Below are 23215 nucleotides of genomic sequence, written 5' to 3' on the forward strand. Positions count from 1 at the left end.
ACACACACACCCGCAGCCTGGCTGGGAGTTGGTGTGTGTGCTCACACACCAACTCACAACCTCGCCGCGTCCCGCTGTCTCATATGGGCTCAGAACAGTCTCATAATACACACATGCACACATAAGGATTCATACTTGTATTTCATGATCCGCAAAAGGATTCACACTTGTATTTCCGGATCCACACTTGTGTTTGTCAATGCACACACAAATGTGTTCCGTTTCATATACATGTAAATAAAATCCAAATACAGAAAAAAGTTTTACATATGTATTTTTGATCCTCACATATTTGTTTTCCGTTTAAATCCCCTGCACCTACAAACACAAACCGCTTTCTGTCCATGGATCGCTGTGCATTCGTGTGTGGGTTTTTTGAGACTCCCCTGACGGTCACCCGATTCGTACTTGTAATCTTTTCTATCTATAGCCAATCAGATGTCTCCTTCATTCTAAGCCAATCAAATGAGCGCGCCCCCACGAGGGTAGATTTCTTGCGTTCATGACGTAGCACTTCATGTACGCAAATAGAGTGGCGAAGTCACGCCCATCTACTTCCGCCCCATGGGACCTTATTTCGGAAAAATAATGTATTGAAGTCAATGGAGAGAGAAAACTTATCTTTCGATCCCGTTTGAATTGTGCCATGAATTACACATATGATGTTTGTCAATCTTAAAAAATCATTTCCATGTCAAAAAAGTAACAGTTTGTTGTAAAATTGTTGAAATATAAGATTATGAAAAATACGCAACTAGAAAGACTACAAATCCCAGAGTCGCGTAAGTGATGTCACAATTGTTTTCCTCCACTAAGAGATAGCTAAGATCAGCGCAATATAGATATAATCTATCTATATGGCGCTGGCTAAGATAAGATAACTTTAACAAGATGCCTGTGTGCTTAGTACCAGGTTGTTATTATACCAGCAATGGGTCTTGCTCGTTCTTTCGCTTCCCGTCTGATGAAAGTGTTACGATATCCGATAGGACCCAAACGCAGGACACGGCAGAGTGTTGGAAAAAGGTTTATTGTGAGGTGGAGGAGCGTGGAGAGTAATCCTGTAGGAATGAAGACTGGTGAGTGTGGAGAGTAATCCGGTTGGAATGATGACTGGTGGCGGCAGGTGATGGTAACAAGGCGGCTGGATAGTGATCCTGGAGCATAAGAGAAACAGATGAGAAAAGTATTCCGTGTACAGAGAAATAGTTTTAAATCGGCTAAGAAGGCTGAGAGTTACCACTGGGGATTAAACAACGATCTGGCGCTGACATGTTGTGGAGCCTCCGCTGATATACCATTAGTAAATGGCTGAATGGGAATCAGGTGTGTAAAGCTGATTGCACCAGGTGGAGATTTGCAGCAGGTGGAGATTGAGCCGGGAGCCAGGAGTGACAGCCACCACGCCCACACAGACAGGGAAAGGGAACACACACTCACAAGGGAGGTGGCTGAAGAGTAGAGCCACCACAGTACCCCCCTCTTAAGGGACGCCTCCAGGCGGTCTACCAGGTCTACCAGGTCTACCAGGTCTACCAGGTCTACCAGGGTTATCCCGGTGGAAGTCCCGAACCAGGGACGCACCCACGATGTTTCGCCGGGGAACCCAAGACCTCTCCTCTGGACCATAGCCCTCCCAATCCACAAAATATTGGAATCCCCTTCCACGGCGACGAACGTCCAACAATCGCCTGACGGTGTAGGTTGGGTGATCATTGATGATGCGGGGGGGTGGGGGAACACTCACTGGAGGAGACAAGGGGCTGCTGGCAACAGGTTTTAACAGAGAAACATGAAATGTTGGATGAACCTTCATGTGTGGGGGAAGCTTGAGTTTTACTGCAGATGGGTTGATAACTGAGTCGATGATGAAGGGGCCGACATAACGTGGCGTGAGTTTCTTCGACTCTGTCTTGAGTGGGAGATCTTTGGAGGAAAGCCAAACACTCTGACCTGGTAAGTAGTTGGGAGCCGGGGTCCTGTGGCGGTCTGCGATGAGGCAGTTGCGGGCAGCGGAGCGGAGCAGGGCGGCTCGGGTATCCCTCCACACCTTATGACAGCGACGAAGGTGGGTCTGAACGGAAGGAACAGCAACCTCCTCTTCCTGGGATGGAAACAGGGGTGGTTGGAAACCCATGGCACAATGAAAGGGTGAAATACCTGTGGCTGCATTTGGCAGGGAGTTGTGGGCATATTCGATCCATGGAAGATGTGGGCACCATGACGAAGGGTTCCTGAAAGCCACACAGCGAAGAGCCGCCCCCAGATCCTGGTTGGCCCGTTCCGTTTGCCCGTTCGTCTGAGGATGATATCCAGATGACAGGCTCACTGATGCTCCCAGAGCCTGACAGAAGGCTTTCCAAACGTGGGAAATGAACTGGGGACCCCGGTCAGAGACGATGTCGGTGGGAATCCCATGGAGTCGAACAACATGATTGACCAGAAGATCTGCAGTCTCTCGGGCTGTGGGAAGCTTGGGAAGAGCAACAAAGTGTACCATCTTGGAAAATCTGTCCACAATAGTTAGGATGATGGTATTTCCTTGTGACAGTGGAAGTCCAGTGACAAAATCCAAGGCCACATGCGACCAAGGACGCCTAGGTACCGGCAGCGGCCGAAGCAGGCCAGAGGGAGATTGGTGGGAGGACTTGGCGCGGGCACATACTGTACAGGCAGCAACAAAGGCCCTGGTGTCTTGAGCCATGGAAGGCCACCAGAACCGTTGTTTTAGAATAAACAGTGTGCGATGGACACCAGGATGACAGGAGAGACGGGAGGCGTGTGCCCACTGCAGGACCTTGGAGCGAACAGGGGTAGGCACAAAAAGACTATTAGCTGGGCAGTTACCTGGGTTAGGTTGCGCCCGCTGAGCCTCCTTAACCAATGACTCAATCTCCCAGGTAACAGCCGCCACCACGCAGGAGGCAGGCAGGATAGTGTCTGGATTGGCAGCTGGTCCTTCGGAAGCGAACTGGCGAGAGAGAGCGTCCGGCTTGAGGTTCCGTGACCCTGGACGGTAGGTAAGGGTGAATGAGAAGCGGCCGAAATACAGGGCCCATCGAGCCTGACGAGAGTTAAGGCGCTTGGCAGATTGGATGTACGCCAAGTTTTTGTGGTCTGTCCATACAATAAAAGGGAGCTCGGCTCCCTCCAGCCAGTGCCTCCACTCCTCTAGGGCAAGTTTGACAGCCAGCAGCTCTCTGTTACCCACGTCATAGTTCTTCTCAGCTGGAGTGAGGCGGCGAGAGAAAAATGCACATGGATGTAATTTTTGGTCTCGTTCCGAGCGCTGGGAAAGAACTGCCCCTACCCCGGTGTTGGAGGCATCGACCTCCACCACAAACTGGCGAGAGGAATCAGGGTGGATGAGCACAGGGGCAGTGGTGAAAAGTCTCTTTAGCTCCGAGAAGGCTGCATCGCACTCTGGAGTCCAGAAAAAACCAGTTGTAGGGGAAGTGAGTCTGGTTAAAGGGCCCGCCACTCTGCTGTAGTCTCTGATGAAGCGCCGATAAAAATTGGCGAAACCAAGAAACTGTTGAAGCAGTTTAACTGAGGTTGGTTTGGGCCACCCCGCCACCGCTTGGATCTTCTCAGGGTCGGTCCTAATCTTTCCTTCCTCAACGATGTAGCCCAGGAATGAGACTGTGTTGACATGGAATTCGCATTTCTCCGCCTTCACAAAGAGTCTGTTTTCAAGGAGTCTCTGCAGCACCTGCCTGACATGGATAATGTGCTCCTCCTTGTTACGGGAGAAAATGAGAATGTCATCCAAGTAGACAAAGACTGACCGGTTGAGGAGGTCACGGAGTACATCGTTCACCATTGACTGAAAAACTGCTGGGGCATTCGTCAGTCCAAAAGGCATCACCAGATACTCAAAGTGACCGAGTGGTGTGTTAAAGGCAGTCTTCCACTCGTCCCCTTCACGGATTCTGACGAGGTGGTAGGCATTGCGGAGGTCCAGTTTGGAAAAGATGGTGGCTTCCTGGAGGGGTTCAAAGGCGGAGTTAATGAGGGGTAATGGATATTTGTTTTTTATAGTGATGGCATTGAGACCCCTGTAATCAATGCAGGGCCGCAGTGAGCGGTCCTTCTTGGACACGAAGAAGAACCCAGCACCGACCGGGGAGGAGGATGGGCGGATGACACCAGCAGCCAGGGAGTCATGGATGTAACTCTCCATGGATTTTCTCTCAGGGCGAGACAGGTTGAACAGACGTGAGGAAGGCAGAGGGGCCCCGGGAAGGAGGTCAATGGGACAGTCGTAGGGTCGATGAGGAGGAAGAGAAAGAGCTCGCTGTTTACTGAACACCTCTCCTAGGCTATGATATTCCATGGGGACAGATAACAGGTCAGGCGGCTCGATCTTGGGTGGTGGAGCGGCGGCCTCTGCTGGCGGTAGGGCAGACTGCAGGCATGAGGATAAACAAAAACAACTCCAACTAATGATTTTGCCAGTTATCCAATCAATCTGGGGGTTGTGTGTTCTTAACCAGGGATGACCCAACACTATGGGAGCATGAGGTGAGGAAATAAGGTGAAACTGAATAAACTCACGATGGTTTCCAGACAGAATGAGGTTTACTGGCTTGGTGCGGTGAGTGACTTGGGCCAGGAATTGTCCATTAAGAGCATTGGCATTAAGAGGTGAATCCAACACTTCGCAGGGAATTCCTGCCTGAGCTGCGATGTCAATGTCCAAAAAATTCTCGTCTGCCCCCGAGTCCACTAAGGCGAGCAGGGGTAGTGACTGTTGGTTGCAGCAAAGAACGGCTTCTAGCTGCGTTCTGGGTCGGGGGTTGAGAGAGGAGGAAGGGCTCGCCAGAATCCCCACAGCTACTGACGAGCCTGACCTTTTGGCAGATTAGGACAGGAGGAAACTAGATGACTGGTTTGGCTGCAATAAACACATTCCCCAGCCTGGATCCTTCTAGCCCGCTCAGATGGTGAGAGGCGGGCCCTTCCCATTTGCATGGGCTCATCTTCGGGGGGTGAAACCGAGAAAGGAGTCGGAAAGGATCTGGAGATTGGGGCAGTGGCAGTGCCAATTCGGGGATCAAGTGAGGAGTAGCTGGGATTGGGGTGACGGCTATTCCTATCCCTGCGTCTCTCTCTGAGGCGATTATCAATCTTGATAGCTGTGGCAATTAAATTATCCAAGCTAACTGGATCATCCCTAGCAGCTAGCTCGTCTTTAATTGCTTCGTTCAGCCCTTGAAGAAAAACATCTTGCAATGACTCGTTATTCCAGCCTGAGTCAGCAGCAACTGTTCTAAACTCAACTGAAAATTCGGCTACACTACGGGAGCCCTGCCGGAGAGAAAGAAGGCGCCTAGAAGCGTCCCTCCCCCGTACCGGGTGATCAAAAACTTTTTTCATTTCGGAAATGAAAGTATCAAATGATGAGCAAATGTGTGGCTGGCTCTCCCTAACGGCTGTAGCCCAATCTAGAGCACTCCCCCTCAACAGACTCATTACATATGCTACCCTAGCCCCATCTGTGTGATAAGTACTAGGCTGCTGCTCAAAGACTAACGAACACTGGAACAAAAAGGCTCTACAAATACCCAAATCTCCAGCGTATCGCTCCGGTGTAGGAATAACAGCCTCTCGTAGCTGATGGAGAGGTGCCGCAGGAGCGGGGGGAGGAGCTGTCGGCTGTGCAGCGGGCTGCGGGGGAGAAAACTGGGAGGTGAGCAGTTCCACTTGTGTGCCGATCCTTTGCACGTTAGTGGAGAGGTTCCGGAGAGTCTCCACAACCTCACGGAGAACCACGTCGTGATGCCCCACGAGAGCACCTTGATTGGCCAGGGCTTGGCTGAGTTCGTCCGCAGTCTTGGACTGGTGGCCTGTGTCCGCTGAGTCCATACTGGCCAGATCGTTCTGTTACGATATCCGATAGGACCCAAACGCAGGACACGGCAGAGTGTTGGAAAAAGGTTTATTGTGAGGTGGAGGAGCGTGGAGAGTAATCCTGTAGGAATGAAGACTGGTGAGTGTGGAGAGTAATCCGGTTGGAATGATGACTGGTGGCGGCAGGTGATGGTAACAAGGCGGCTGGATAGTGATCCTGGAGCATAAGAGAAACAGATGAGAAAAGTATTCCGTGTACAGAGAAATAGTTTTAAATCGGCTAAGAAGGCTGAGAGTTACCACTGGGGATTAAACAACGATCTGGCGCTGACATGTTGTGGAGCCTCCGCTGATATACCATTAGTAAATGGCTGAATGGGAATCAGGTGTGTAAAGCTGATTGCACCAGGTGGAGATTTGCAGCAGGTGGAGATTGAGCCGGGAGCCAGGAGTGACAGCCACCACGCCCACACAGACAGGGAAAGGGAACACACACTCACAAGGGAGGTGGCTGAAGAGTAGAGCCACCACAGAAAGGACCAGGAGTGTGTGGATCAAGCTAGCTAGTAGCTAGCACGTTAGTTAGCATTACAGCCTTGTCATTTGTATTAGCCTTAACATGGAGTAACATTAAGTAACCCAAAATGTTAAACAGTAAGAGTAGTAGTCATATTTCGTGAACCCTTTGAAGAGTACTGTCACCGGTGTGATCATTCTATAATACACCATTTAAGCCCGGGGGAGAAATGCTAACGCTAACGCTAGCGATCTTCTCTACTTCATGCTATCTGCACAAATGGTTGACATTAAACATTAAAACGACCAGGCAGTTCAGAGAGAATCAAAGGAAGGCAGGCAGCTTTGCATGACATTCTTCAGGACGTGTTTCATTGTGGTGATAGTGAGGGTAGTCAATCGTTTTGTTGACAAGACAGTAGTGACGGCCATCTTGGTGACGTGTGTTGTTGACCAGAGATGTAGTTCATTGAGCGTTTCACACAAACAAATGTGTTACTTCCAACCCAGTCTCACGGCATTTCGTGTTATAGTCACGTTATTTAATCTATTGATTCGTGTGCAACACCACGATTATCCCATTATTTTCGTGTCACACAGAACGATTTTAAAAGCAATGTATTTCTATTGGTAATGTGTTTCGTGCCTGCAACACGTCTTTTTCTCGGTCTGGTCGTGGAAGACCGGAAGCTGTGTGGTTCATAAAAACATGTTCTTACTCAATATCAAGCCACGATTATTGCTTTTATTTAAAATCGTATCATTTCGGACTTTTGTTGCCGTCTGTGAGGAAAAGAAATGGGGCTCAGAGCCTCAGGATACTGAAATCTGTATTTTTAAAATCTTTTTTTCCTTCTAATTTGTTATTCTTTTCAAAATAACACACTGTTATTTACTCAACAATAACACACAATTATCCTTGTTTTTATTTATTGGTTTAATTCGATAATCTCGGGCTATTTTGAGTCCGTCAGGAACTGAATTTCAAAATAAAGTCAACACGTCTTTTTCTCGGTCTGGTCGTGGAAGACCGGAAGCTGTGTAGTTCATAAAAACATGTTCTTACTCAATATCAAGCCACGATTATTGCTTTTATTTAAAATCGTATCATTTCGGACTTTTGTTGCCATCTGTGAGGGGAAAAAATGGGGCTCAGAGCCTCAGGATACTGAAATCTGTATTTTTAAAATCTTTTTTTCCTTCTAATTTGTTATTCTTTTCAAAATAACACACTGTTATTTACTCAACAATAACACACAATTATCCTTGTTTTTATTTATTGGTTTAATTCGATAATCTCTGTCTTTTTTGACGTCTATCAGGAACTGAATTTCAAAATAAAGTCCGAAACAATACCAGAAACAGATTTAGGACTTTTCAATAATCCTCAACGGTGATTGGATGTTTTAGCCGCAATGCACGTAGGGATATGGTGTTTATGCACACGTTTCTTTCGTGTCAGAAAGCACGATTTTCAAAGTAATGCATTTTAAGTGGAAGAATTGTTCGTGTCTCCTCTTCGTGTCTCGGGAAGCCGGAAGCTGTATTATTTTCTAATGTTTATTTTTTTTAACCATAACGGGTACTTTACATAACATTGAGTCAAACTTATCCTTGTTTTGTTTATGTTAAATTGTTATTGTCGATCAATTGTCCATTTTATTTATTAAGGTTTAGGATATTTGCCAGGAGAAGGGAGACCGTCGGAAACCGGAAGCTGTATTATTTTCAATGTTTTTATTTTTTTTATTTTATTAATTTTTATAACCATAACGGGTACTTTACACAACATTGAGTCAAACTTATCCTTGTTTTAATCCTTGTTTTATTTATGTTAAATTGTTGTTGTCGGTTAATTTTCCATTTTATTTATTAAGGTTTAAGATATCATTAGTCTTTTATTTTAGTATTATCATGCTTGATGTTTACACTTTTCTGCATTTTATAAGGCAATATATACTTTTTTGTTTTTGTCTGTAGGCTACTTAGGTTATTAAATAGTTATTGTGTCAAAATATAGGAAATGTATTAATATTTTATTGTATAATCGGTACAGGAAATGACATAATTCAGAGCACCACCTATTGGCCAAAGACCGCTGCCACCGGCATTGCGATCCATCTTCTGACAAAGTAAGTTGTGTCACTAAAGTCTGATGCATGATTTAATAATTGGGGCTTTTTTTTAAGCCTTTTCTCGCATAGTTCATCATACATAATGAACTGTTCTAAGTCTGAGAAATGCTTCCGCCATAATCAGCAAAGCAACATTAATGTGAAATTATTCTTGCGGGCGGCTAGCTAGCTAGCTCACGTTCAACATAAGCTTAAACTAGTTTAGCTACATTTATATCAGCTCATAAGTGGTGTGTGGAAAATATTTGTCTTAATTACGGCTACATACGTCGGTGTTAAAGTGTGAGTTATACGTTATTTTAATCGCTTTTGTTTGACACATGACAGTGCTGCCGAGCGGACATTTAACATATGTTTGGGGGGGAGGGGCATAGTCTAGTGATGTGTCGGTCGCGAACGAGCCGATTCTTTTGAACGGCTCTTTGGTACGAACGAGGGGAACCGAGTCCTACTTGGTGAGAGCCGTTCTTGTTATCGTTCAATCGTTGGTCCGCACGGTCCGCACTCACTGCCTGCCAAAATCCACTCGCCTTTTAAAAAGCTTGATTTTGTTCCCCAAACGTATTCTGTGAAGATCCGCCACTACTCTGATTGGTAGGTTTCAGCACGAGGAGTGAGATGGGGTGGGTCTTAACGGAATACGCGCGAGAGAGAAGTCATAACAAGTGGTACAGGACAGGTAGACGACGTGTTTTTCGGATGGAAAATGAGCCAAACGCGAAAACGCAGCAGCATTTGGATGCACTTCAACCAAAACCCAGGCAGTGATAAAGCGCACCATTTGTAAAGGCAAAATATCCTTTAAAGCAGGGTCAACAAATAATCTCCATCGCCACTTAAAAACACAGTATCTAATATTAAGAGTTGCATGAATTTCATTCAAGGCAAGGCAACTTTATTTACTTAACACATACAGAGGGTAAATTCAAAGTACATTCACTGACATGAATGACATGGATATGGCGCCACCTTGTGTCATGTTTACAATGCCGATTATTGACATTAGGTCTGGCAATCATTATCCTGGTGATTATTTTGCAGATAAACCTAGTAACCTTAAAAAAACGGCTCTTTTGAACGGCTCTTTTGAACGGCTCTTTGAAAGGAACGGAGCCATAAGATCCGGCTCCCTTCAAAGAGCCATAATTCCCATCACTAGCATAGTCCATGTGCACGGCCATGTGCTTGTTACGAGTCTGAAACAGGAAACACGTAAATGAACTCACTCAGTCTGTCTAAAGTAGTTAAACCGTCACAATGTGCATTTAAAAAAGCTAGTTTCACTACATAATTCACTTTTTCTTTTCTCTCCTGCAGCTCCTGTACCCACACCACAAACCCATACACTGATCTACACCATCATAAAACCAACGGCACTTTTAAGAGCCAAACTCTCCCTATCTCCCTATCCAGCTCTCTTATATCTATCATCTATTTCTTTATTCACCCTTCTATCTATTCTGTGTACTTCTCTACTTTCCTGTGTTTGTCAGTCTGTCTGTTTGTAATCCTGTGTTAATCATGCCAGGTGGGTCTACAAAAAAGACATGTCCCTTCTGTCAGAACATTTTATTTTGTGCACATTGCCTTAAGGAGCAGCCAAAAAAGCTGCGCCTTGAGAAGAAGCTCAAGCGGTTTGATGAGAAGCGAGAGGATTGGGTGTCTGGGCGGAAGAAGAACCACAACATTGCTTCCATCAAGGATGAAGCCATTGTCTTGGTATGTACACTTTTTACTGTATGTTAATGCCCGGACACACCAAGCTGACACCAAAGAACTGACACAGACGGACCCCCGACTGTTTGCCAATATATTGGGCCAGGATAAAGTTGAATGTTGTTTTTATATACATTTATTTCTTAATGATGTTTGTATCTTATTAACCAATATACACTTTGATATCAACTTCAAATATAGATATTATTGCAAAGGTATTATTTAATATTCTCTTTTCTTTCAATTTGAAAACTACTCTTATCTTAACTTTCACAGCCAAGGGACACTATTTTAATTTAACTTTCACATTTAAATAAACAGAGCACTTCCTTCACTTCCATGTTGTGTTCCATTCTTGCTTATGTACACACTTTTAGACATTAAAGGTAGGGTAGGTAAGTTTGAGAAACCAGCTTGAGTGCGCTAGAATTTGAAAATACACAACCGGAGAAAATCTGCCACTTCCTCACAGAGCCCCTCCTCCAACACACACGAACGCGCACATGACCAATGAGGGCACGAGATAAGTTTGTGCACAGATGGAAGGCTGACAGGCAGGTAGGCCATCCAGTTATTTTAGCCTGGCCGGCTCAGATGATTGGTCGTGCTTTTTACAGTACTACGGCTTCCACAGATGACATTCTTTTATGGATCTTTTGTCAAAGCACTTCAGATATTCATTGCTATCGGGATGTTAAGAGCATTCCATGGAATATAACAAGTGTATCTCGAGCCGGTTTCTCAAACGTACCTACCCCACCTTTAATAAGACTACATCATTGTATGTTACTACTCTATATTACTCTTACGACTGCAGCCACAACATACGGGAACGTTTTACATTGCAGCACGCAATTTCAATTTCAACAGTGTCAAGCTATGCTTGGATTGTGTTACATTTTTAATTATGCAATACTCATTGTGTACACAAGTGTTAACTGTTAATTGTTGAGTGGTCACACATTTGCATCTTATTGTACTTTAACTTTAAGATTATCAGGGTTTGAACTGGGACTCAGGATACTGATTTATTTGTATTTTGTGTTTGTCTATAAAATATTTTTCTGCTTCTACTGTGTAACCCTTCCTGGTAAATACATGATTCTGCAAAAGCTAAACTCAGCATCTAGGTTTATGAATGGCATACAACTAGATGCTGTCATCAGTAATGTTATAGTTGTAGTTATATAGTTGTTTCCTTTCCATTTCTTTAAACAGTAAATATATTATTTTGTCATTACAGCTTGAGAAACTCCATGCCATTGGCTTTAAACCAGTGCTGCTTCTTGGCAAGGAGACCAGGAAGAAGGAGGTCAAATGTGAAATCCTAACCCCTCGCTGCACACTGACCGCCTATGCCCAGGATTACCTTGACAAGATAGGCACTTTTTATGAGTTCCTTTGTGAAGGTGAGATGCTTGCACTATATCTTCACAGTTCACAGTATTGTGTACACAAAATGTTTGTATCAATGTTAAACTCTTCTAGGGATGGTTCACCCCTAAAACATGTTCAGTCAACGAGTCCTTACCTCCCTGACAGTATAAACGTTGGAGAGCTTAACATTTCCTTATAACCAACACAGTTATATGGAATGAGTTTGGATCAACTCATTTAATAAAGTCAGTTAAGTTAACAACAACTTACAGCGACTGTTTTCAATCCATCCAAATCTTGTGGGACAACAACTTGATCCAGTATTTATCCTTTGATACAGCCAGAAAGCAGTCATTCGAGCCATTTATTTGGGTTTGGCAAACTATATTTTTGTGAGACAACTAACACACATCCTTTCTACCTGTTAACTGTCACTATTCTTAGCTGCAAAGTATTACAAAAGTTGAAAGTAATTACAAAATATTTAGGGATATGGACAACGTTTGACTGTTTATTATTTTAGCAAACTACATACAATAAATACATTTTGAAACACTGAGTATGTAGCCTAATGAGACATGGCTTACTCTGCAGAGGGGACTTGTGGACATTTAACTGTTATTTATCAGGAAATAGGTAGGCAAGTTTACTTGAATTTGAAAAACCATTTTGGGGTATTGTGCTACCACTTGCGCATTCAAGGTATACAAATTGAAAGTTGTTAATGTCAAGGTAGTTGGGTTTGATGACTGAAATGTAGTTTTAGGCTTGAGCCATCCCTTAAGCAATTTCCTTTTAGCAAACCGTTCCTAAACTGTTTGCTTTATCAACGCCCAAAAGGGAGAAATGTTTTGAGGTTAATGGTAAGAGCACACAATACATGAAGACGATCCCAGTTGACCACATATTCAGTTTGGCAGTTCTGTATTAAGGTCATGTTTCTCGGGTTGTAAACAAAAGCAGTTATCCAGTGCATCCAGAGGTCCCTTTACATTACATTTAGCAGACGTTTTTATCCAAAGCGACTTGCTACTTATTTGATTGCACTTATGCAAAACACGTTTGCGTCAGTCTTATAAATTCTGAACAAAATGTGTGGATGTAAATAATGTAAGGGAACATACATGCACACGTCTATATGTTGTCTACCGACAAATTGACATATCACATCACATGGAATGTAGACACAAATCGGAAGAATAATATCGCAAAAACAAAACCATAAATGGTTGACTGGATAAATACCACTATTACTGCTATTAACTTTGACTGCACACAGTCCTATGACATGACGAGTATATTTTTGACCCTGTCTGGAAACATACCTTAAGCACGCTGTATTTCTTATTTCTAGATATATGAGTTAACCTCTTTGTCTTAAGCAAGTCAAGACCAACATTTGTTTAACTTGCACAGGTTGGACACAGGACTCCACTGGCCAGGGGGTTGCGGAAGATCCTGAGGAAGAGACAGTCACGCTGAACCTCACACCCTGTGACCCATCTGAACCAGAAAACAACTGGCAGGAGGCAGGGACGTCAGAGACAAGCACTGTGCAGGTGGAGGTGCTGAAGACCCCCCCCGTGAATCAGTGTACCACCAAAGAGGTAGGGCAGGAGGCAGGGACGTCAGAGAGCCAGGTGCCAGAGACAAGCACTGTGCAGGTGGAGGTGCTGAAGACCCCCCCCGTGAAGCAGTGTACCACCAAAGAGGTAGGGCAGGAGGCAGGGACGTCAGAGAGCCAGGTGCCAGAGACAAGCACCGTGCAGGTGGAGGTGCTGAAGACCCCCCCCCCGTGAAGCAGTGCACCATCATAGAGGTGGGGCAGGAGGAGCAGCCCCAGCGGGATGATCTGAGACAGGCTACCACCACGGAGGGGCCAGGTAATAAAATAGATGGATCGAATCGGAGGGATGAAACCCTCTTTAATGGTCACACATGCAGAGCACACAGCACACACAGTGACATTTGTTCTCTGAGATTTGCAGCTTTTATATTTATAAAAGTCAAGAGTGTTTTCCGATATCTTCCTAAAAGATTATTGTAGGTAACTTGTTGACAAGTCATGCTTCTACAATATCTCAAAACACCTAATTGCACTTCTTGCATTTTTGGGAATAATGATTGGTCCAATAGGTAAATAATAATAACAACAATAGCTTAATCTAAATAACAATTTCACCTACAACTTCATAAATATGAAAGGAAAATGGGATACTTGGGTATGTGTATATCCTTAGGTACTTGGATATAAATAAATATTAAACATTTAGAAAAATACAGTCTTTCATTCCTGAACAGACATGTGGTTACTATATGGTTATACCTTTTTCACACAAAAATGCAAAGCAACAGCAGGCTTACTATACATTTGATAAATCACAAAATAAAACTCATGTCATTTTGTTTACACACAGAAAGGGTCTTACATTGTAGCGTTGGGCAGTAGGTCGATTACATCAAAATGATTTGGCACTTGTCCATATATTGTACGAGAGGTTGATATCATTAATATTGTGGTCTACCTAAAGCAATCCCTGACCCTAGGGTTTGAAAAGGGGTTTTTGTCACACAATGTATCACTGTGGGAGCTGCTATATAGAGCACTGTGATACAACTCCATACAAAAACTCCACCCAGTACACTGACTGACATGACAACACACACATGTTGCTCTGTGTTTGTAATCTTATAATCTAATCTTGTAAAAGGAACCATCAGTGCAATAGTTTTTTAATATCACCTTGCTTTAGATTCAAGGGATTTGGGGGGATTACCTGATCTTCTCTTTCTTGACGCACAGTGATATTGAATATTTTAGTTCAGGTTTTTGTATTGCCCAATATCACTGTGGTTCCCACTCCATCCACAGTGCCACACGCTCATACAAAAACCCTTGCTTGATACAGTGCATTGTATTTCTCTCCCTTTTTTTCCAATATCTGCTTTTATCTTTTATTTTTTGCTTTCTCTTTTGCTGTTATTTATGTACATTTAAACATCAAAGCAAATTCCTTTTACCATCCTTACCAAATTCTGACTCATTTTTTGTAAGGTAATTTATAAGCCAATGTTGCCTAACAAAATCCTATGTAATTGATCACATTATTTTCAATTATCATACATCTGTGCTTCTCATGAGGAGGTTATGTAGGTCAGCGGTTTTCAAAGTGTGAGGCGCGCCTCCCCTGGGGGGCGCCAGAGAGCTTCAGGGGAGGCGCAGCGTGAGAAAAAAATAAAGTGAAACAGTGAAATCTAGCTCGTTAACTTCAGCTAACTTTATGCGAGCGGCAACATGGATCGAATTTTAGTGAAGTTACCTAAAGTGAGAGAGGAGACAGCGTCTGGCCACCCCAGTTGGCAGCTTTGTTTTGAAATAAAAGTTGTGGCTCATCGGACATTTATCAGAGAAAATCCCTGATGTCCGAGTGCAAGTGAATGCAGCACAAGACGCGAGCCTTGTAACCCTGGCGCGAGCGAGGAAATGTGATTGGCGGCGATTTCAATTGAACGGGCGGCAGAAAACGAAAAGCATTCGGACCCAAGTACACGGAAGGAATAAGGTATTTGCGGTCTACAATGACAGAGAAGAGACTGTCAAGTTTGGCTGTACTCAGCATTGAATCAAAACGCACTAAAGCTTTGGATCTTAATACGTTTGTGAGGCGTTTTGCTGAACAAGATGGTAATCGCCGCATTCAGCTGTAATAGCCAACTTGATGCTCTGCTCACGGATGACTCGAGCATAAAAAACTGTTAAGATGATGACCTTACGTGTGTACATATATCTTTTTCTTTGTGGGGTTCTGCCCTGAGAAAGTCATGTAAGACGGTGTGTAAAACTACACTGCCCAGACAAAAATAAGTAACCACTTTGATTTAACTAGGCCAGTAGGTAAGGGCATTCCACTGGATAATAATACCCCTGCATTATAGCAACAACAATAATAATAATAATAATAATAGCAATAATAATTGGGAGGGGGGGGCGCGGCTGTTCTTATGTTCTGAGGGGAGGCTCACCTTCCCACACTTTGAAAACCCCTGATGTAGGTCACATATCTCACCTCCTGGTTTCCTTATTAGCACCACATGTCCTCCAGTGGAAAGGGGTTTTTGTCACACAATGTATCACTGTGGTTGCTATACTGCACTGTGATATGACTCCATACAAAAACTCCACCCAGTACACTGACTGACATGACAACACACACATGTTGCTCTGTGTTTGTAATCTTATAATCTAATCTTGTAAAAGGAACCATCAGAGCAATAGTTTTCTAATATTTTCTTTTCTTCATCTGTCGTGTTGCATATACACCTGAACAATGGCTATAAATTATGGGAATGGTTCAAGGTTCAAGGTTCTTTATTGTCAATCTGACATAGCTACAGAGTAATTATGCAGTTGAAAATCTTATGTCACAGGCTTCTCCAACAATGCAACATAATAACATAACATAATAACAATAAGAGCATGAGCAATACAAAAATAATAATAGTTATAAAAATGAAGTAAAGTTATGATGTGGAATAGTGCAGTATGAGTCTATATACAAGTTATTGGAATGATATATATATATATTAGGTATTAGATACATACTACTGAGTAGCAGTTGAATGTTTGAAGTTGTTTCAACAGTTCAATTTTTTAACAGTCTCACTGCCCGCGGGAAGAAACTGTCTCCGAATCTTCTTGTCCTTGCCAGGATGCTGCGGTAACGTCTGCCAGACGGCAACAGAAAGAACAGTTTGTGGCTGGGGTGATGGGGGTCTTTGATAATCCGTAGTGATTTCTTCCTGAGCCGCTGGGAGTAAAGGTCCTCCATGGATGGCAGCTCCGTCCTGGTGATGTGCTGTGCAGTTTTCACCACCCTCTGTAAAGCCTTACGATCGAGGTCGGTGCAGCTGCCGTACCAGGCCGTCATGCTGCCAGTGAGGATACTCTCTATCGTGCACCTGTAGAAGTTGCAGAGTATCCTGGAATCCATTTTGAACCTCCTCAACCTGCGGAGGAAGAAGAGCCGCTGTCGAGCTTTCTTGGTGATGGTGGTGGTGTGAAGAGACCATGTCAGGTCCTCAGTGATGTGGACCCCAAGGAACCTGAAGCTTTTGACTCTCTCCACCGTAGTCCCATTGATGGCGATGGGGGCGTGTCCCTCTCCCTGCTGCTTCCTGTAGTCCACAATCAGCTCCTTTGTTTTGCTGATGTTGAGATGGAGGTTGTTCTCCTGGCACCAAGATGTCAGGTTTTCGACCTCCTCTCTGTATGCCGTCTCGTCATCGTCTGTGATCTGGCCGATGACGGTCGTGTCATCAGCAAACTTCACGATGGTGTTGGAGCTGTGTGTGGCCACGCAGTCGTGGGTGAACAGGGAGTAGAGGAGAGGGCTGAGCACGCAGCCTTGAGGGGCACCGGTGTTGAGAATCAGGGTGGAGGATGTGATATTTCCCACCCGCACTGCCTGGGGTCTGCCCGTCAGGAAGTTCAGGATCCAGTCACAGAGGGCGCTGTTGAGCCCGAGGTCTTTTGTGCTAACAAAAGTGTGTAATATCCTCCTAAATTAAATGAGAAGCAGAATTACTCAAGCATGTACAGATGGAGCCTCTTATTTTGGACCCCAGCATACAGCTTCCTGCCGACTGCCAGCCAGTTGCCAGCCAGTTGCCTGCCAAAGACCAGTATTCAGGAATGTTAGGCCCTCCCACTATTCTCCAATTTCAGGGTTTAACCAGGAGATGGCGCTATATATTAAATAACTAAGACTTAGTTTTTCACAATAGAAAATGCAGATATTATATAAAAAACTAAAGTTAAAATCTTGTTTTTAATGCCCCAAGAGCAATAACATCTTGTCACAAGCTTTTTGGAAGAAAAAGACTGACTCAAGAGACCTGTAGTTGACTAATTACAGGCCTCAATAAAGTTCTGCCATTGGTTGTGAAAAACAACGGTGGACATAGTGGAAAGTGAAATTGACATTGTCGAATTTAATAAAAATACAAAATAATGTATCTGTGTACGTGTTTTACTATGTGATCTGCACTTATCAAACATCTAATTAAGGCGAGACACCCCAGGTGAATAGGGTATTTTTAACTTAAAGATATCAGCTAAATATTTCTCCAGTTAATTACTTACAATAAGGCAATTGTTTTTTGTATTACAAGTTTTCTGAAATAGCATGTTTAAATATCCAAATGAACCATTATCTCATGAAATATGCGCATATTTTAACACATTTCAGGAACCGAAATCTGAACTTTGGATAAAGCCAGGATCAAAATTATTGTTTCATTTTGTAGTCATATTAGTATCTAAGGCTTTTACAGAAGGGATTTTGGATATCTCTTTGTATCACTCCATAAATCAGAAAATACTGTCAACAGCCCTAAAATATCAATTTTCACCATGTTTTTAGGTATAAAATGTTATATAATTCAGGCTATGAATTATATATGACCAAACCCTTCTGTAAAAGCCTTCATAATATTGATAGGAATATAACTGGAAGGTTTGGTGTATGTAACTGCTGAGTGATTCTACAATTTAGGGTACATTCCATGTCCATTGATGTCCATTGATGATAATTATAATTATTCTAACTATTTTCTTCAAAAATATCATATTTTGCCTATTATTGGAAAGCATGTTATAATATCACACAAACATTATGTGCATCCTATGCTTTATTTAGCTTGAAATGTGTCATGATGTTCTTAAATTGTCAGTTTTTGCTATGTCCGTTTTTCAGTTGAGGGTGTCTTGGATTCAAAATAATGAATAAAAACCATTAAAGTAAATTTAAAAAATGATTCATTTATTTCAAAAGTCTAAATACTAAAGAATAATAACATATTTTTAATTGATTTCCCCCTTTAAATAATTTAAATATCTTAATATATGAATGTCCGCAAAAGTTCTGTCAACTATGTTACTAACAGAACTTCCCCCTTTAACTCAAAAATTGTTTGTCCCAATACCATGTCACCAGCATCACATGATGCCATGTTCCTCTTTGGCAGACATTTTGAACACACTGTGGTGATTGTCCTCTACATTTTTACAATATTTTATGTATAATAGCACATGGTCAATTAATATACTCATTGACAATCAACAATGTTACGTACATTGTTATGGTTTACAATTGTTTAATGATTTTAATTCAATTATATGTGCAAATGTGATGTTAACCTGTTCAAGAAAATGACATGTGGTCATCCAGGCAAGGCCTACCATTGAAATGATGGGTCAAAATAGGGAAATTGTCAACTAGGTTACCTGTCAACTGAGTTACCCAGTACTGTAATAACTGTAGTAACTTAGTTGACAGGTAACCTAGTTGACAATTTGTACGACATGTAGACGTCATTACACATCATTATCAATGGAATTTTGCACTTCTGCCTTGAAATTAACATAGTGCTGATGGTTAATAATGTGTCCAGTCAACTATGTTATCTGCGTCAAATGTTTGACTTTCATTGTCAACTATGTTGCACCTCATTTTTTCAAATTTAAAATATCTAAAATAGTGCTTCTGATATCCTTTATAGTATAATGTATATCTACACAGGTTGGAGTTTTACATGACATCTCTTAAAACTATCAAAATGACCTGTATGGTAGTTTTATAATACAAAATATCCCTAAACTTAATGACAGTGCTGAACATATCACATGAAAAAACAAAACTTTAATACAATTATTTTTTAAACTTTAAAAAATCTTTGGATATATGGTAGAATAGACTCAAGAGCCTTTCAAATTTGATTTTACTTGAAGTGCAGGACTTAATCAAATGATTGTAATGACATCAAGTTTGTCCGTAACATAGTTGACAAACTGAGTAGTGAAAACATCCTTTCCCTTAAAATAAAAAAATATATAAAAATGTTTAAGCTTTGCAACTAGTGGATATGTTACACTGAGGAATATACTAACTTGAACCACTGATTGTTCTATCTATACATTTTATTTGGCATTAGTAAATAATTATGCACATTTACAGATATTTTACATGATATGAGTGATAACACGTGTTATAAGGGCTATTTCGCACAATAGGTGTGCCTTGAGATTTTTACTTGTCCTTTGGTGTGCCTTGGGCATAAAAAGTTTGGGAACCACTGCTGTAGAGAAATGTAAACGTTCACCATCCCCCACCCGCCTACTGTATGTTGCTTTTTGACATGTAAATGGTTAACTACCCCCCTCTGAGTGAATACCTGTTGTACCTGTCCGGGGCTAAGCCCATACGACGATGCTCTGATGTCATCACCCTCGCACATTGGTCATATGTTTACAAAAAACGATGTTAACACTTTCTCGTTCTTAATATATGCTATATTTAGGGTCGATATGTGTTGAATTTACTTTAAAATAGCAGATCACTGTGATTCACTTCTCCGCGGCTGACAATTCACGAGCGTCTAACTCTCTCCCCCCTGTGAAGAGATATCACAGGGGGGGGGTTGGGACACACACATTCCGATGGCCAATTCGTTTTAAACAAAGAGTGGGGTGGGGGCTGGTGAACGGTATGGTCAATGTTTGTAAACACTGTGACATTTTGACTTTATTTGATCATTTCAGTTAAAAACTAACGTTCATATTTCATATTACTGTTTTGCCTGGCTGGACCTGTAATTTACAGGAAAGGAGTGCACGCTACTAAAGAGACACGCTACCATAGAAACCAAACAATGGTGTTGCTGTATTGAAGTCCGAGTGGAAACAGTCATATTTGGAGCGTTATGTTAGAATGAAACAGCGAGGTCGTGACTCACAAAAAAAAAGTGTTACTTCACTAACTGTAAGCTTGTCACTCAGAGTAACCTACAGTTAACTTAACTGTTGGAAAAGAAAGATCAGAGTTAGGAGTGTGAACACACAGCTGAGAGCTGCCGTTTCATTCTGACTGTTTAAAAAACGGTAACAACGGACTATTTTTCTTAGCGGATGCATGTAAATTTAAATCAATACATAGAACTATGTTTTAAATCAATAAAAATATTTTCTAAATCCATAAAAGCATTTTAATTAATATTGGGAGTCATGTCGTTACTTTGTTGAGAATGTGGCCATGTAATAAGCGGGATAATTTGCAGCGACTTGGTCATTATGGGGAAAAATAACACCCAGGGATCAAGATCCCTCCGCGACGCAGAGGGATCAGTAATTTTTAGTGAATTACTGAGTTTAGGCACGTTAATAACATTTTAATGAAGTTGAATACAGTATATTCATATTTGTCAGTGATTTCATGTCAATTCGGCAAGGCAAACATAAACGATTAAATTAGGATTAAAAATCGAGAGCCGGCTGCTGTTCGTTACGGTAACCCAACTAGGACACTTGACACAGTGGCTTTTGGCAAAGCACACAAAGAAAACAAAAAAAACCGAGAGAGATGAGTTATTGTTATTACAACGTGACTTCACTATTATTTAACAACTATTTTTATTGGGTTCTTTTATTTGGGGTTAAGTACATTGTCAGAATAAGTGAGAAATGGATTTAACTTCTGTTCGACAGCTATCATACTGAATAAATATTTATGCAAAAATGTATGGCATTAATAATGTATATCTAATTACATTTAAAAATGTATGGCATTAATAATGTATATCTAATTACATTAACTGTGAATGTCTTTCATTTTATTTAAAATGAAATAAAATTACATAAAACATTTTCCATAAAAAAAGTTGATTCAAGAACAAATCAGTACTTTTCTTATATGACTATTATTGCTAAATTTGAAAGGTCTTTACCAGCTTTGGAATTATATATATATATATATATATATATATATATATATAGCACCTTCTGCCATCCCATCTCTACTGACATATGGATCTTAACAAAGATCCGCTATACATTAGTACCAGATATACTGTACACGGACATTTTAGTGAACCAGACCAGCTGTTTCCGCCGGGTCTTCGCTTCCCGGGCATCACGTTGTTTACAAGTGTGTTCAGATGCTAAATAAAAGTTTAGCTTGTACTTTTGATACCCCGCCTCTCGGCACCACAACATCCAGTTTACTGTATTTCACATGAGCGATGTCGAACATTGAAAAGTCCTTATAAAATCTCTGTTATTAGATCAGTACTTTTCTTATATGACTATTATTGACTTGAACACTGAGAATGTATTTATTAACTTCAGACATTTGAAATATTTGAAATCAGATGAAAACAAACTGTAACGGACCCTGCCGTGTTATCTATGATTACTATGCCTTACTGTACATTCATAATTTCAGCCGGAGGTAGGTGGTAGGCGTTGCGGAGGAGCAGATTGCGAGTGAGGTGCCTGTTCTAAACGAACTATTCCAGCTGTTATAAAGCATTAAATAAAAAGTAAGCAAGGAATACAGAATGTTTCGTTACGTAACTTTGTTGAGAATGTGGCCATGTACATGTAATACATGGGATCATTTGCAGCGACTTGGTCATTGTGGGGAAAAATAACACCCATCCTGATCGTTTCAATGAAGTTGAATACAGAATATTCATATTTGTCAGTGATTTCATGTCAATTCGGCGAACATAAACATCAATGATGATGATTAAATTAGGATTAAAAATCGGGAGAGCCGGCTCGTTCGTTTTTTCCGACTAAACATCTATTATTTAGAAGTTGATTTCACATGACTCCAGTGTGGAACCCCACTGCACCCCCTGGTGGATCAATGATCCATTGCAGCTGGCTTCACAATAATTAAATGTATTTATCATGGGGGCGGTATCAAGTCTGACTGGGGGCCGGCCGGCCATCACGGAACGTGCATGAACCGATCACGACCCTCGCACTTTAAACTGTCCAAAATAAGACGCTTCATCTGTATATTTAACGAATAGGACCAGACTGGGAAGAACATTGCTTAGAATTCCGCATTTTATGACCCAGTAAACCCACAAAAAGTGATGATAGTAAGCAAACAAAGCAGAGTAGACTGACCTCCAGGTGCCTGTACAGTGGTGACCTTTGAAGTTAAAGATAGCGATATGCTGCCATCTACAGGCTTCTATGTGCACTGACCCCACTCTGTAAAAAAGAGCACATTTCTATCATTTAACATTTAACTGCAAGAAACACATATTTTCACCATTATATCAAAGTTAGTCAAATACTTTCATCAATGGAATATTCTGCATGTTCAAAATCCAACTAGTTAGTAAATCCTGCCATTGAACAATGTTATTTGTTTAAGTATCTACAGTGGTTATTATTACAATCCAATACATTTTTTGGCCTAAAATACTTTATATTTAATGAATAGGACCAGACTAGGAAGACAATCAAAAAACATTTCAAAAAGTGATTGATGATAGTAAGCAAACAAAGCAGCAGCCTGATCTCTAGGTGCCTCGACAGTGGTGATCTTTTAATTTAAAGATAGTGCTTTGCTGCCATCTGCAGGCTTCTAGTGTACTGATCCCACTCTGTAAAACAGCACATTTCTGTCTAAAACTACATCGCAATTACAATAAAGTGTGATCCGACAGTATTTGCAACAGTTCTTTGCCCCAGTCCATGTGAAGCTTATTAAAAATAATATTATTTTCAGGCTCAGAAGAATATATATATAAATGTTACTGCT

The 23215-nt window shown here is 41.8% G+C and overlaps 1 protein-coding gene across 1 annotated transcript; it reads left to right on the plus strand.

Annotated features, from left to right (window-relative positions):
- The first annotated feature begins 9886 nt into the window (after nt 1–9886).
- LOC117473455 lies at nt 9887–13396 on the plus strand. The gene is made up of 3 exons (XM_034119034.1): nt 9887–10223; nt 11464–11629; nt 13014–13396. Exons 1-3 carry the CDS (start codon nt 10026–10028, stop codon nt 13394–13396), a joined length of 747 nt encoding a protein of 248 aa, XP_033974925.1. The 5' UTR covers nt 9887–10025.
- Nucleotides 13397–23215: the final 9819 nt, after the last annotated feature.

Source organism: Trematomus bernacchii, unplaced genomic scaffold (genome assembly GCF_902827165.1).
Source record: "Trematomus bernacchii unplaced genomic scaffold, fTreBer1.1, whole genome shotgun sequence".
Taxonomy (NCBI): Eukaryota; Metazoa; Chordata; class Actinopteri; order Perciformes; family Nototheniidae; genus Trematomus; species Trematomus bernacchii.